The following is a 14,506-nucleotide window of genomic DNA, read 5'->3' as shown; positions in this document are numbered from 1 at the left end:
AATTTTTAGTCTGACAGGCAAAATCTCATTCTACCCAATCTACATAAAATCACGACAAGTCTGTAACAAAATTCAATCGCAATATTACCTACCCGGCTTATCTTCACCTTCGTAGTTCATCGTCTTTTCCTGGAGGTTGATCTCATAACAAATTCCATTCGTAAAAATGGGTCGCTTCATCTCCAACCAGTCTCCAGAGACGTGTCCTCTTATTCCCGTACCTGGTAAACAGCCCTTTTCTACCTGCAGAATGAGTCGCGTCGGGCACACAATAATCATCAGACACATTGCAACACATGGGAATTTCTTTCCTTCTCTTGTAGTGAAAGTCTCATAAAAAATGCACCATCTTGACACGTTTGATTTGATAGGAAATCTACAAATGTGGACTGTTTTTGCATGATTGTTATGCGTAGGAAAAGTAATATTGTTTGGAAAAACTGTATTAACGTACGACTCGATGACTCTTTGCCAAAATCAGCATATTTCTATGATTTCTGGGCTCTGGGAATTTATTTCAAAATTTTTTGGACGACGATTTTTTTGAGTTGTTCGGTGCCAATTTTAAAAATATATACTCAAAAGTTTTAGTTTTGAAGGATGAGATTTCAAGTTCAGACCTAAGTCTTCAGAAAAAATAAAGCCCTACGTTAAACGATCAATTACTGGAATATAGCACACCATGAATTTTACTCCAAATTGCCCACCTACCCCGTAATTCAACTCTTTCTTTTCAAACCCACCCCGCCCGTCAGCATAATCACACGTCCTTCCAACCCATCATATTCACTACTTCAACAATTCATGATTAAGACCCATTATTACACATCCCACAAAAAACCCGTCTCGGTCAAAATCCTTTCTTTCACAGGCAAACAATAGGAAACCAAAGCCATAAATCTCTACCTTGTACAGCATCAACTGCATTCTCATTCGCTACACCCTTAGAAAGAAAGCACCAAAACACGTAGTATACGTATACGTACGTATCGATCATTTCTCGGGTCTTCTGAGTCAATAAGTAAGGAAACTACATACACAAAACCAACCAACCAACCAACCAACCACGGATAGATAGATACATAGATATACACACACACATTTCAGACCAGACCACCAGCACACTTTACTTACTGACTTGACTTTACTGCTACTTTCTCTCCTCTCAACAACCCGAACGAAAACCGTGCTTTTGCTTCTGCTGCTACTGTAACAACAAACACGTCATGACAAACTAAACACAAGACTCATTTGCATTTCATAACCTCACTTTCAAGATAGCAACTCGTCCAACTTTTCTTATCGTGTCCAAACATTTTGCATATATTTATTCCTTCCTCTCTCTCTCTCACTCGCTCAGCAGGAACAAGCCGAGGTCTATCAGTTCAGTCAGGTCGTGCAGGTTCAGATATTTCCTTAAAGTAGGTTTAATTCGGGCGCATTTCGTGTTGTTGTTGGATTGCAATGTCAGCCAAATTTATGTGCTCGAGAGAAAATGAGGTATAAACTCGAATAAGACGTCCCTTCAGTCTGGCTTTGTTCCTGGTAAATACGTAAACTGTGGCAAATGAAATGTAGCAAAAGGGTGAAGCCACATGATAAAAACCATGTCGATTTCTGAAATCCTCGCCCTAAAACTATGTCTAAAATGGTCGAAACAAAAAATTCGACTGTGGGTCTTACCCCCGTGGCGGCGTGACCTTATGACCTACAACGCCCACCTTCGAACTTATCCATACTTAAAAAATTAGAAACACGTTAGTGAAACCCACATGTCGAAATTTGAATTCGTCCTAAATTTATCGTAGATACAGACAGACGGACGGACAGACAGACAATACATTTCCATAAAGGGATTTTACTTCCTAAGTATTTATTATGTAAGTAAGTCGAGAGAATTGTTGAGTGGGAGAAAGTGGGTGGGTGGTGGGTGGCTAAGACTGATCGCTGCCATACGAATCATGACTGGGAGAAAGTTTCAGCCTTGACATTTGAAACCTGCCCAAAATTTCTAAAGTTTACTGTTTCAATTTTTATTACATATTTTTCTTTATCCGGTGCAATTTGTACCGTCAAGTGGGACATGTTTTTCGGTGTTTTCTTTATTTTTCAAGGAAGATGGTTAGAGGATTCCATAGTCTTCTTTTCAGTTAAGGTGTCCCCTTCTCTTTTCATCTCAATTCAATTCAATACTCGGAAAACATTCCTGTCTCAAGTTTTTTCTGAAACAGAAATAACTTTACTTCGTTTCAATTGGATAAAAACTTTGGAACAACCTTTGAATGGCACATGACTGACTTGATCTTCTTGAATTGGAAGGAGAAAAAAAGAGAAGTTGCAATTTTGCATTAGTCGAAAGAAAGAAGGAAATTCTTTCATCAATAGATTGACATTATGAACTTGTGACTTTGAAGGGAAAGTTTTTTTTATTTATTTCTGCATGCTTACATGCATACAAAACGGGATAAATTTAGACTTTTGGAGGGCTCCTACTTCGCCAAGTTTGAGAGGAAAAGTAAAATTCCTTTCTATTTCAGGCACCAATTTATAACATTGAGCTAAATATAGTTATTTCGCATTAGACGTAGAGGTATGTACAATTGATAAAAGAGCTTATTTTATCTTTGATCTCTTGATTTTTAGTGGAGGGCCAGAATTTTGTGCCACTAACAAACCCACCAAGCTATCATCTGCATGCATACATTTTAAATTACAAGGCTTTTTATTTTGGAATTCAGTTCAGTCAAAAGAAATCAATTGGAAAATATTCAATTCTACTTAAAGTATGAACAAAAAGTTGTTTTTTTACTACAGAGAAAAAAATTGGAAGGAAGTTCATTTGCCAAAATTCCTGTGAAAAAAGAAACAAGACTATATTCTGATCAGGGTTTGGAAAACCCCGGGGTTTTTGTAGAAAAACCCAACCCCTGGGGTTTTTCCGGGGTTTTTGGGGTTTTTGTGGGTTTTTGTGGGTTTTTGTGGGTTTTTGTAGATTTTGGGGCAGGTTGAACCAGAATTCCTAAAATTATATATTAGAGATAAACTAATTTTATATACAATTTTAACATGCAATTTTAACCGTTATCATTGATTTGGACTGTTACATCGAAAATTTATGTTTGACATGTAAATCTGGATATATGCAATGATATTTGGAAATTCAAGTCGCAAATGAAGATTCTCAAAATTTCAAGATGAAGTAGAAAAGTTAATTAGCATTGATCTACGTTGTAGTTTAAGGGATTTTGTTTCAATCTACCTCAAAATCCTACAAAAACCCCGGAAAAACCCACAAAAACCCACAAAAACCCGCAAAAACCCCATTAAGCATTAGGGTTTTTCCGGAGATTTGATACCCCAAAAACCCACAAAAACCCCAAAAACCCCAACCCACAAAAACCCGGGGTAGCGAACCCTGATTCTGATAGCGATATATGAATGTATGTGTATAAGTATGTTGTTGCATAAAATAGTGAACGGAAGCAGCTTTTATAACATAATGTAACGCAATTAGCGCATCGATCAGAAATTCTGATTCAGAATAACAAGCAAAGTTTATGTAAGGGAGGGAATTGCAGAAAACATAAAATACCCAGGTAGTATTTATCAAAACCTGCAAAACATTGCAGTGATTCAAACAAAACAAGTGTAAATAATTTGGGGAAGAGGTCGGCGCCGCCGATCTTGCGTCGGCGGGCGCCGGTAGCATTTTAGACACACCGGAAAAATTGTGCACCCCGCCGAACGCTGGTAGCATTTTGCGCCCCGCCGAACGTCGATAGCATTTGCATATCGCGGATGCCGCTAGCATTTTCGGCGCCGCCCCCGCCGATAAACCTGATTTCCTATCCCTTCAACATTATTCCGCCGATCCCGCCGAAATATTACCAAAATTGTCGCTCCCACACACCAAAACTGAGCGACGTCGACCTATTCTTTCCCGAAAACATAAAAATCCTCATATTTAATCAAGAAAAGTTTAGATATCCAATTCAACGAAATAAATAGTCCAAATTACGCCACCTTACAAAACCCAGTCGTCCCTCTAATAATAACGACAACGTTGTTTACTTTAAGTAACTTGATTCGAAGAATAATATAATTTGAAATCCAATGACACAGCTCCATTAAGAAGTAGAAATAGACGCCTTTATATATTTCCTCCTCTTTCATTTCACCAAAAACAACTAATGAGCAAGCAACACCTCGTCCACGCCATTGAATCGGAAGTGGATTAACTTTCTCTCTTGTAAATTGAACCTTGATTCAGGTCTGACACCTACATAGCTAATTTGATCCCGTCTTAAAGAAAAGGCCCAATGCCACCATCAATAGTTGACCAACTTTCACCCAACCAGACTTGATTAGGCTTCCTTATTAGACGGATAAATGCGACGTAATGAATTCGATAGAGAGATGCGATTCTTGTCAAAATTACATATTCTTATTCCTTATTCACCGAGAAATGATTTTTCTTTTCTGCCATGTTTTTATAACGAAGCGTGAAAAATTGCGGGTTTTCTATCCCGTCTTTCTTTCTATTCTGATGATTTTATTCTGACAATTTCAATACTTATTAGCACACCATCGGGACCAACTGGGTGTGTGGATGCATGCCCTAGAGTCGTACCCATTGCTTAGTCTACCGGGTCCGAGTCAACCCTCGAAGAGAGAACATTGGCAATGTAAACAGAATTTTGGAACGGGATGGATTTGAATAATAAAATCATTTTCTCTCCGCTCCACGAAAGAAAGACGCCTGCCAAAAGCAGACTCAGTCAGCCAGATTCAATATTTATTGCATTTTGAACAAGAAGACGCATCTGCGAGGACAGAATAAGGTTTCCGTGTGGCGTGGCGTGGTGTGGCATGGCGTGTGTGTTCATATATGTGGAGTGGTGCTTATTCGGGGTGCTTCGTTTATCATGGGTGGTTTGCTACATTTCTTGCAATGTAAAGGAAGAAATGGGAGAAATGCGGGGTGCAAGAAAGTGGGAGAAAGTGCAAGAAATATGCGCCATCTAGCCGTATGAAGTATAGTGAAGAAAGTAATTTCTTGTGCCTTGCGTTAGGTCAGAATTCCCACTGGAAAACCCCACTTTCTTGCAGTTATTTCTTGCAAATGGTTACTTGCAATCAGTGTTTCGTTATTTACTAGATAATTTGCTAAATTTCTTGTAGTGCAAATCAAGAAAAGCGAGAAATGCAAGGTACAAGAAACTGGGAGAAAGTGCAAGAAATATGCGCCATCTAGCCACGCGCCGTATAAAGTATAGCGACGGGGCGCAGTTTCTAGCGCCTTGCATTTCTTGCAGGCCAAAATCCCCGCAAAACCCCACTTTCTTCCCGTTATTTTTTGCAACTGCATTTCTTGCACCCGAAACACTGCTTTTATTCAGTGTTGCTACTCCAACAGCACCGTCTGCTCCTCAACTTTCTCTGCTTATGCTAACTGTCCATCAAACCATATTTTTAAAGTCCTACATACTTCTTCTATCCCGTCCAATCCAATATTTCCTTTGATGGGGTTTGAACTACTTTTATTGAGGTTGATTTATTTTTCATTATTTTCAAAGCAATAAGAATTTCTATTTCTTCACTTTTGCAATTTCGCCTCAAAGGAAATGGGTTGTTACACTAATATTTTGTGTACGAGGAATAAAAAGAGAAAAGACTTGCACCCTCCTATGAAATGAATCCGTACGAACAGTTTGCTCTCTCCACGGGTTCAAGTCAAGTTGCTTTTAGGAGCTGTTGTATCGGAACTATTAGCCGGAGAAAGTTGCCATTTCGTGGGTGTCGTACATACAAAGCTGAGCTTATAATGCACTCTTTCTCGATCAGGCGGAGGCAGCAGGAGGGTGGCAGCAAATGTTTAGAATTGCTCTCTATACATTATTATTATTACGGCGTGGATGCAATATCATGATCCTGAGAAGAATTGTATAGTCTCGTCTCGAGCATATTTGGCCTTTGTCTAGACGCCAATAATTGTTTATTTTGCTAAAATTCGTGCCCAGCTTTCTCTCAAGACTGCGAATGTAGTACACACTCTCAATAATTTTATGGTACATATATTTCTTATCGGAGGAGGTACTACCACTTCGGTAATAATTTATTACAGAAGAATAATTGCTCAACCCACAATGTCAACCATCTATTAATAACCATATTACCGACACCGGAGGACACTTCTTGCCCTCAATAGTGTAACCACTCGGTAGAATTGCATAGTACCTCCGCCGGTAACAATGGTATTACAAAATTATTGAGAGTGTAAACTGTTAGAAACCTGGTATCGTCAGGCAGGTATTGATTTCTCGGTATTAAAGTTGCTACCGCTTGATATTAAACTTATGTAGGTCCGTAGAAATTTGCTTCTGACATGGTAAAACTTTAATACCGAGCTATTACTAGGTACACCATATTACTTATCAATACCACTTTGACAGAGTCATATATGACTAATTATTACCATTTGGTATTACTTTATCACCGGATTTCTAAGGAGTGTATTCCTAAGAGTGTATGCACCAGTAATAATTGTATTATTAACCTCCCGTAATTATCGTTATTACGGAAGACTCGTATAAAATGCAATTTCGCCATGTCACGAAAACTGGGCGACTACTTACCCTTGGCAAATAAAAATTGGCAGGAGGAGCACTTTTATATTATTCAGATTCATGTATGCAGCAGGATTGGATCGCATCGGATTAGAATTTATTTTATAGTCCGGCCAGAAAATGGAGTTAAATTAGCATCAGAATTATTCCAATCCGAGAAAACCAACCCATTCTCACTACTGCCAAGACCAGAGAGAGAGCGAGAGGGAGAAAAAGGGAGGAAATAAGATTGGAAAGTTGCACGAGGAGCGAAGTGTGGCATTGGCATGGTCTGATTATTATGGAAGCTTTTACTCATTAGTTATGCCTCCCAATCTAAGTCCACAAAACCAAACCAAACCAACTCTCTCGTGCTGAATGGAAGAAACGCTGTGTAACACAAATGAGTTCACAAACCAGCAGTGGCCGCGGAAGCGGTGGGGACATTAACATTGTAGGAAAGGGGGAGGGCGGGGTTTGTATAACACGGGCAGATGATGGGGACATCAGACAACAGTGGGAACATTGCCCCTCTGTCCACACCCATCCGCGGCCACTGTTCCGCGAGAGAGTGCAAATACTTGGAATTTTCGAGGTCCCCAAACCAACTACTACCACCACTTTCAACCAAATTAGAATCGGATTCCAACCAAATTCCGGGACCGATGGGAACCTAAAATCAATCCCACTACGAAAACGTAACACAACACAATTCTATCCAGACGAACGACACAAGTTGAAAAGATAGACATTTTTAAAACGGAAATGTGAAATGTTTCTCTTTTTTCTTTCTTTCTTTCTTTTCTCTTCTCCACTACAAGTTGTGCTTCACACGACAGAGGAAGAAATATATTGTAAGTGTTGGATGGAGTGGATGGATGGCTGGTTGGGGGAGGCCTCCTCGTCATGAAAAATGGAGAGCCAGCCTTTCCTTTGAGATGGACCACGCAATGGTGAAAGTGACAGGAAGAATATTTCTCATTGAAAGTGAGGCAAAAATCGGGCCAGAGTTTCGGATTTATATAAATCATGACGACTTTTGTGAGAGGAGACCCTGTATTTGTCGGATTCTGAGATCAATACGTATCAACTTTCTTCTAAACTTGTGCTAAATATGTTCCCTGGAATGAAGTCGGACTAAAAATGTATGGACTTGTCACGTCACAATCTTCTAGCAGATTTTTTTTGTGCAAAATAAATTGCAAAATAAACTGCAAAATAAATTGTTTCTGTCTTTTGTAAAGTGGAATTATTCTGGAAATCTTGCATGCATGCCGTAAAATTACGTGCATGCGGATCTCGTCAGTATGTAAATCACTCCTTGACTCGCCTAATCCGAAATGTTAGCATTTTCTCCTCATAATAATACTCGTAATCTTTACTGGCGTGAAAAGAACGAGGGACGGACGGCATATTGCCACGCATACATCATTATTATGCAGAATACAATAGCAAAGTAAACACTGGTATCCTACTTTCACTCCTATAGCCTCCTTCCTCCATGTTAATGATAAGTTACAACTCAGCCCTGCCAAAATCCTGTGTTTGTTCGTTAAATAATTTCCACTTTCACTGTTCGTTCCCATCCAATTCTGGTGTGTGCTTTATTACAGAGTTTATCTCCATTTGTTTATTCACCAAATACGATAAATCTTGTTAACTGATTTCCCCTGTCTGCTGCTCCTACTTCTTCGGCGTGCTGGGGCTCGTCTTCCTTACGGAATTTTAGTTTAGCCAGCATGTGTTTGTTATCTATGAAGCTCTCGCGTGTACGTATGTATCTCGAGTGGGGGAAGGGAAGGATCGGAAACTGAAATGTTCTCCTTCGTCGATGTTCCCAATAATTCTGAAAATCAGGACAGATAGATAATCCGGGCATAAATGTGGAATTATTTCCCTTGAGAGGAGACCCACAATGTGGAGGGTAGATAGATAGATATGTACATATATAATAATAATAAGCAGTTACAACGCGTGTAGCTAAGGGGTGAAAGCAGTTTGTCACTTCGAAATGAATATAACATTCTTTTTGGTCGAAAATCTGGTAAAATTGACATATCTGATTTGTTTTCGACTTTTGAGACATAGTATGAGTTGATGCCACCATTGAATTTGAGGTTAAATTTCCTATTAAACTGACTGTGCAATTGAATGTGTGCAATTTGACCCTTATGTGACCTATTTTGACCTTTTTGACCTTGACGGATGTGACCTGTAGTGTCCATTTTCGAATGTGTTATGCGCCTTAAGGTTGTGAGCTTACATTGAAAGTTTGAACTTTCTACTATCCGACCGTTATCGCACATTATCGGACCAACGGACAGACGGACATAACGATCCTATAAAGGGCTTCCACCCCTTTCTAATACTGTAAATATTGGACATTCCACCACCACCACCACTACATTCTGCCCTAAGAGAAAGCTAGATCACGTTTCCGCTTCTCCAAGTCGTTAGTCTCGATCCACTTTTTACACTTTGCATAGAAATCGAGCCATGACTTCCCACTCGTACTCGTACGAGTGGGAGGAGGAGGAGGACTCGCAAGGACAATCACAATATCAATATCGCAGCACGAGTAGAATTTCTATGAAAAAAAAAAAGTTTCAACGAGGAAAAGAAGGTGATCTGGTCGGTTGTAGAAACGGTATCATTTTCATACGTACTTTCATACATAGGTACTATCTTATTATTATGGATATAGACCCAGCCCCTGCCCACGTGTGGCGTAACACACCATCCATGTCATCGTAACATTAAGGAGAGAGTGAGTGAGAGAGAGACTTTGTGGTGAGAGAAAGTGAGAGAAAGTAGAAAGTGAGTAGATTTCGTAACAAGGATCTCTGCACTAGTTTAACTTTACGATTTATTCCGCACACACGGACTGAATTGCATTATACGTATGACGCGCAAGATGGAAATTCTGATGCAATCGGGGCTATTTATTTAAAACGGGGGACCTATAACCAAATCATGGCGGGCATCCTGTGGGGAAAAGATTGGTGAAAAATAAATCAATGATCTATTAAAATGTAACAAAAGACACGTATTATTAATCTTGTTCGGCTTAATCTTCATCTTTGAATAGATCATAATTAGAAAATGTTTCCAATTTGCAAATTAAATAAATCCTGGTATGAATAAAGAAAGACAGAAATTATGAAATTGCGTGTGTTAACAGCCGCAAATTGAATCGCAGAATATTTTAATATAGTAAACATCAAAAAGATAAATGGTTTGGACGAGCAAAGCGCACTAATTTAACAATATTTCCTAATAAGTGTTTTTTCAGTGGTAGTGGATAGCACCATACAATACAAGTTATCAAGTTAAAAATTAGTTGCAATTTGAGTAGAGTGCAAGGAAGTCATTTTTTAGAATATTTATCATACTCAAGCTTTCAAGACAATACTTGACCCTTCATCAGGAGAACAAATTTACAGAAATTATAAAACCAAAGTTATCTTAAAAAAGTTACTTCCTAAAATTGAATTAAATTTTTAAATTTCCAGGAATAATCACAAGCGCCGGAACCCGAGGTCCTCCACCCTCCTTCGTGGGCACAGTGAGTGAACGTTTACAGCACCAAGGAAGCCTTTCTGTCGGAAGTCCGCTCCTGGGTAAGCACAAAATAAATAACATTGTCAACTTTCCTTACCCAGAATCAGTCACATTTTTTTCCCATGCCCCCCGAGAAAAGAGAGCGAAAATAACCCCACTTATTCACATCACATCGTAAAAATCGGGCCGAATTTGTCAAACATAAAAATAACTCCGATTCCGGAATAATTCGCCGATTCCACCGACGTGACACTGAACTGACTCTGGTGTAATTATTATGATCGACACTGACTGACTGACAGTGCGAGGAACAAATTACTTGGGCCATGAAATTGCCTACCTTTGTCATGCAATCAAGTAATTTCACGGGTAAAACGACTCACTCAGCACAACATGACGCAGGAGAAGAAGAATATTCATCCATCTACTTTACTTTACGTGACATGTATGTTGTTTTTCATGTAAATTTTTATGTCCAATTTTATTTTTATTTCGTTTACACGTTCCCACGTACGTATACACTTTTCTTGCAAAAATTTACGAGTCAGCAGTCCCAGAAGAGATAAATGTTGGCACTACTCTGTATCTGTATTTTGTTTGGTTGGTTGGGCAGATGTGACAGGATTTTGATTGTTGTTTCTCTCCCCCTATATTTTATTTACGATGGGTGGGAATTATTATTACCCGGGTGGTGGAATTTGTGCCCAGATATTATATTATTTTCGGTGGACGAGAGCAGATCAAAAGGGAAGCAGGACAGAGTGGTCACTCATTTTATCTCGGATTGCTAAATAAAATCTGGAATGTGGCTCAATCTCGACGACCTCGTGGTGGGTGATGCTGACTCTTTTGTCATGTCCTACGTACTAACAACCCAACAACTCAGCAGGCTTTGATGGGGAATCAAAATAAAACAAGTTTATAAGCTTTCTCGGGAAATAAATGCGTTGTATTCGGCTATAGCTTCAGACTTGTTTCATGATGACTACGTCTCTCTCACCAAGTATCAAACTTTGTCATTTGTGACGGATTTTATTCGAGAATTGATAGCCCTGAGGTCAAATCCGTGTTACGAGTGTGGTTGCAAAATCATTTTTCAGGTTGGAGAAGGGAAATGCAATATTTTAGTGGGCACAGCAAAAGCCTCGATTTGCGAAATGATGCATTTTTCGCCCTCCAGAAAAATTCGCTGAATTTTGTCTCAACCTTGACACAAATAAAACTCAAACTTTTATTTTTTTTCTAGGCGGAGAACACCACAACGGATCCGAGTTGACCAATGGGACCGAAGGTGGCGGAGGTGGCGCTGGTGAACCACCCACTTACCTCACCGGCCGCGGCGCGACGGCCCGCGCCTCCCTCGGTGGAGGTCGTAACGCGCGATCAGCCTCTAAACAAAGTCTGTTAGATCTGGTCGGGAATCGATTAGGAGTTTCTGGTGGCCTTTCCCTCGGGGTAAGTTGTGTCCATCAATTTCACTTCCACTCGTTAAAACTGTCATGACGAGGATAACAACATTTCCCGGAAATCCGTACTCCACTCAAACTTTAGACAGACAGCGGAGGAAGGAAGGAAGGGATCTGTACTAGAGATTTTTAAGTCGCCCATTAAATCCCTCCCTGGTCAGATATGTATGCACTACTTACTATATATTGTTATACTACGTCCGTCTACTATTATCCCTACGACCCATCCAGCCAAATATTCTCCAGGGATCCACAACTACATTAAAGACCAGTTATCTCGACCAGGTTGAATGAGAAAGTTGGGTAAATTTCTTTTAGAAATTACTCTTTCATGGGCCATGAATATGAAGGGAGGAGGAGAACGTCGGGAAGAATGGAATATTAAGAGGAAAGATGAAAGTCCGAAGAAGAAGAAGCTGCCCATAAACTGAAATTGGGTCGTATTCGGGTATCATCTTCCCCTTTTTGAAATAAATGGGCACGCCTTCTTAGTGTTTCTCACGGGTTCGGGTCCTTACTTCGGGTTTCGGGTTCGGGTTCGGGTTCGGGTTCGGGTTCTGCTTCGGATACGAAATTTAAGAACCCGAAACTTTCGGGTTCGGGTCCGAAAAATGTCATGTCAAAATTTCGGGTTCGGGTCGGGTTCGGGTACGGATTAAGAACCCGAAACCCGAATCAAACTTTTTTGGATCGATATCACAAAAAGATATTAGAAAAATTGTTGAACTACATGTTCTTCAGCGGTTGCAATACTGAAGTAAGTAATTCCAATTTCTAGTTGTCTTAAATTCGTTTAATTTCAATGGTTTCCAAAAAGGTAAACGATTTACAAGAGCCTGATTCAATTAGTGTTACGGTGCGAACTATAAAAGAAATCGAATTTTTATCCTAATTTTGCTATGCAATTACCTGAATCATACCTAATGATATAAGTAATAATATTGGAAACGTCAAACTGGAAACAATTATCCAATTTTAATTTTCAAATCCAATTTGACTGATTTTCAAATTTCTAAAGGTCTCGGAAAGCCATTCTGGGGCAGTTTTTGAAATATTATAAATATTGTTGATTTTTAAGCTTTTAAATAATTTTTAAGTACAAATTCAGCCCATGCCTTAAAATTAAAAATATTTTCGGGTTTTCGGGTTCGGGTTTCGGATTTGAACCGCCAGTTCGGGTTCGGGTTCGGGTCCCTGCAAACGGGTACGGGTTCTTCGGGTTCGGGTTGGCCTCGGGTTTCGGATCAGTGGTACCGGGTTCGGGTTCGGGTTTCGGATTTGCAAGAACCCGACCCGTGAGAAACACTACGCCTTCTTCTCTTCGTCCGAGTCAAGGTGGCATTAGATTTTATTACGTCTTAAACTACCTCCGCTTTCTCGGGCAGGCAAGTTTATGCCGTTTCTCACGTTTCGTTTCGAGTTTCGAGTTTCGATATAGAAGTAAATACGGATCGGACAGTAGATAAATAACTTTTTTTAATGAAAATCCATCCCTTTTTGAACTTATCGGCTTATAAGTTATGGAAATTTTAAACATTTCATGCAAATAAGTAAGTAATCCGACCCGTGTCCTACTTTGTATGGATATAATTTGCATAAAATAGGAAAGTTTGGTTTGTACATAAGTATGTAAGGAGGAGGATCGGGAATTTCTACTATTTCGATCTACTTGTCATCATCCTTCGTCTTGGAGAGAAAAGTAAAACAAGTTTTGTTATAATGAAATTCTTGGGAATTAGTTTAGTCTCTGTTGACACACTAAGTAATTGCCTGCGAGTGGTGGTGGTGGTGGTGGTGGGATAGCTTCGTTCCTTGTCACTCCGTCCTCTTCTTCGCCAACTAACTAACTAACTAACTAACTAGGAAAATTGTGTCGTTGTCGTTCGTATACATCATGTGTATACCTACCTCTTTCGGTGTGGATGGATTATTCTGAATACTTTTGGACTCTCAATGTGAATGTGAAGAGAGGATTATTTCTCTTTTTCTCTTTCTAAGTAGGTCCAGCGACGGCGGAAGTTGGGGGACATATGGGGACATTAGCATTGTGAGATAGAAGTAGGAGGAGGGGCTTATCAACATAGGGAAGATATACTCTTAATAATTTTACGGTACGATTATTACCGGCTAAGGTACCAAGCAATTCTACCGCATAGGTAATAATTTATCACCGAAGGGTTACAAATATACAGAGGCTAAATCCTGCTCAGCCCACAATGTCAACGATCCGCTAGTAAAAACATTACCGACACCGGGGGCAATTTCCTACCCTCAGAAGACAACTTGTAACCACGCGGTAGAATTAGTATCACCGTCGGTAACAATCGTACCAAAAAATTATTGAGCGTATACAAATTTCTACGGCAATGTCCCCCACCTCTTCCGCCTCCCCTTCGTCCGTCTATCACTTTGGATAACACTTTCTTTCTCCCTGCCCTAAGATGCGAGAGAAGAGAGAAAGAAGTGCTGCCTGCCTACATACTTGGTAAAACCTCCGCCCATTCATTACCAAAGTGGGAAATTGCTTTGCTTTCATTCCTCCCAAATTCGTATAAATTGGAACGGAGTGATGAAATTGTTGCAAAGTTTCGTCTTTCTTTCTTCATCTCACTCACTCTCTAGCCATGCTAAATCCACATCCACACCTGACATGCGAAGACAGGACGATGCATGTACAAGAAGAAAAAGGTGTCTGAACTATTTGTTGTACAATTTTACCAGTAACAACAAAACCAAATATAACAAAACATCACCACCACCAACCTTTTGAAATCCCTTCGTCCCTAATGGCACCACCAACCAAACTTTCTCTCTCCATATCGCGATTGGTAGGGAACTGCATCGCAAAAAAATAACAAGACTGATGTGTTTCGA

General features: G+C 39.8%; 1 protein-coding gene across 5 annotated transcripts in view; it reads left to right on the top strand.

Moving 5' to 3' along the window:
- LOC110852704 (cyclic nucleotide-gated cation channel alpha-3) overlaps positions 1–14,506 on the top strand; it is a 57,891-nt gene that overhangs the window by 7,124 nt on the left and 36,261 nt on the right. For all 5 annotated transcript variants that reach the window (XM_035853605.1, XM_035853604.1, XM_035853601.1 and 2 more), the window contains exons 4-5: positions 10,118–10,225; positions 11,413–11,621. In XM_035853605.1, coding sequence (XP_035709498.1) covers positions 10,118–10,225; positions 11,413–11,621 — 317 coding nt within the window. The remainder of the gene's footprint in view (positions 1–10,117; positions 10,226–11,412; positions 11,622–14,506) is intronic.

This window comes from Folsomia candida, unplaced genomic scaffold, assembly GCF_002217175.1.
Source record: "Folsomia candida strain VU population unplaced genomic scaffold, ASM221717v1 Fcan01_Sc007, whole genome shotgun sequence".
Lineage (NCBI taxonomy): Eukaryota > Metazoa > Arthropoda > Collembola > Entomobryomorpha > Isotomidae > Folsomia > Folsomia candida.
Note: the sequence above shows the minus strand (reverse complement) of the source record. Positions and strands in the feature narration are given on the sequence as shown.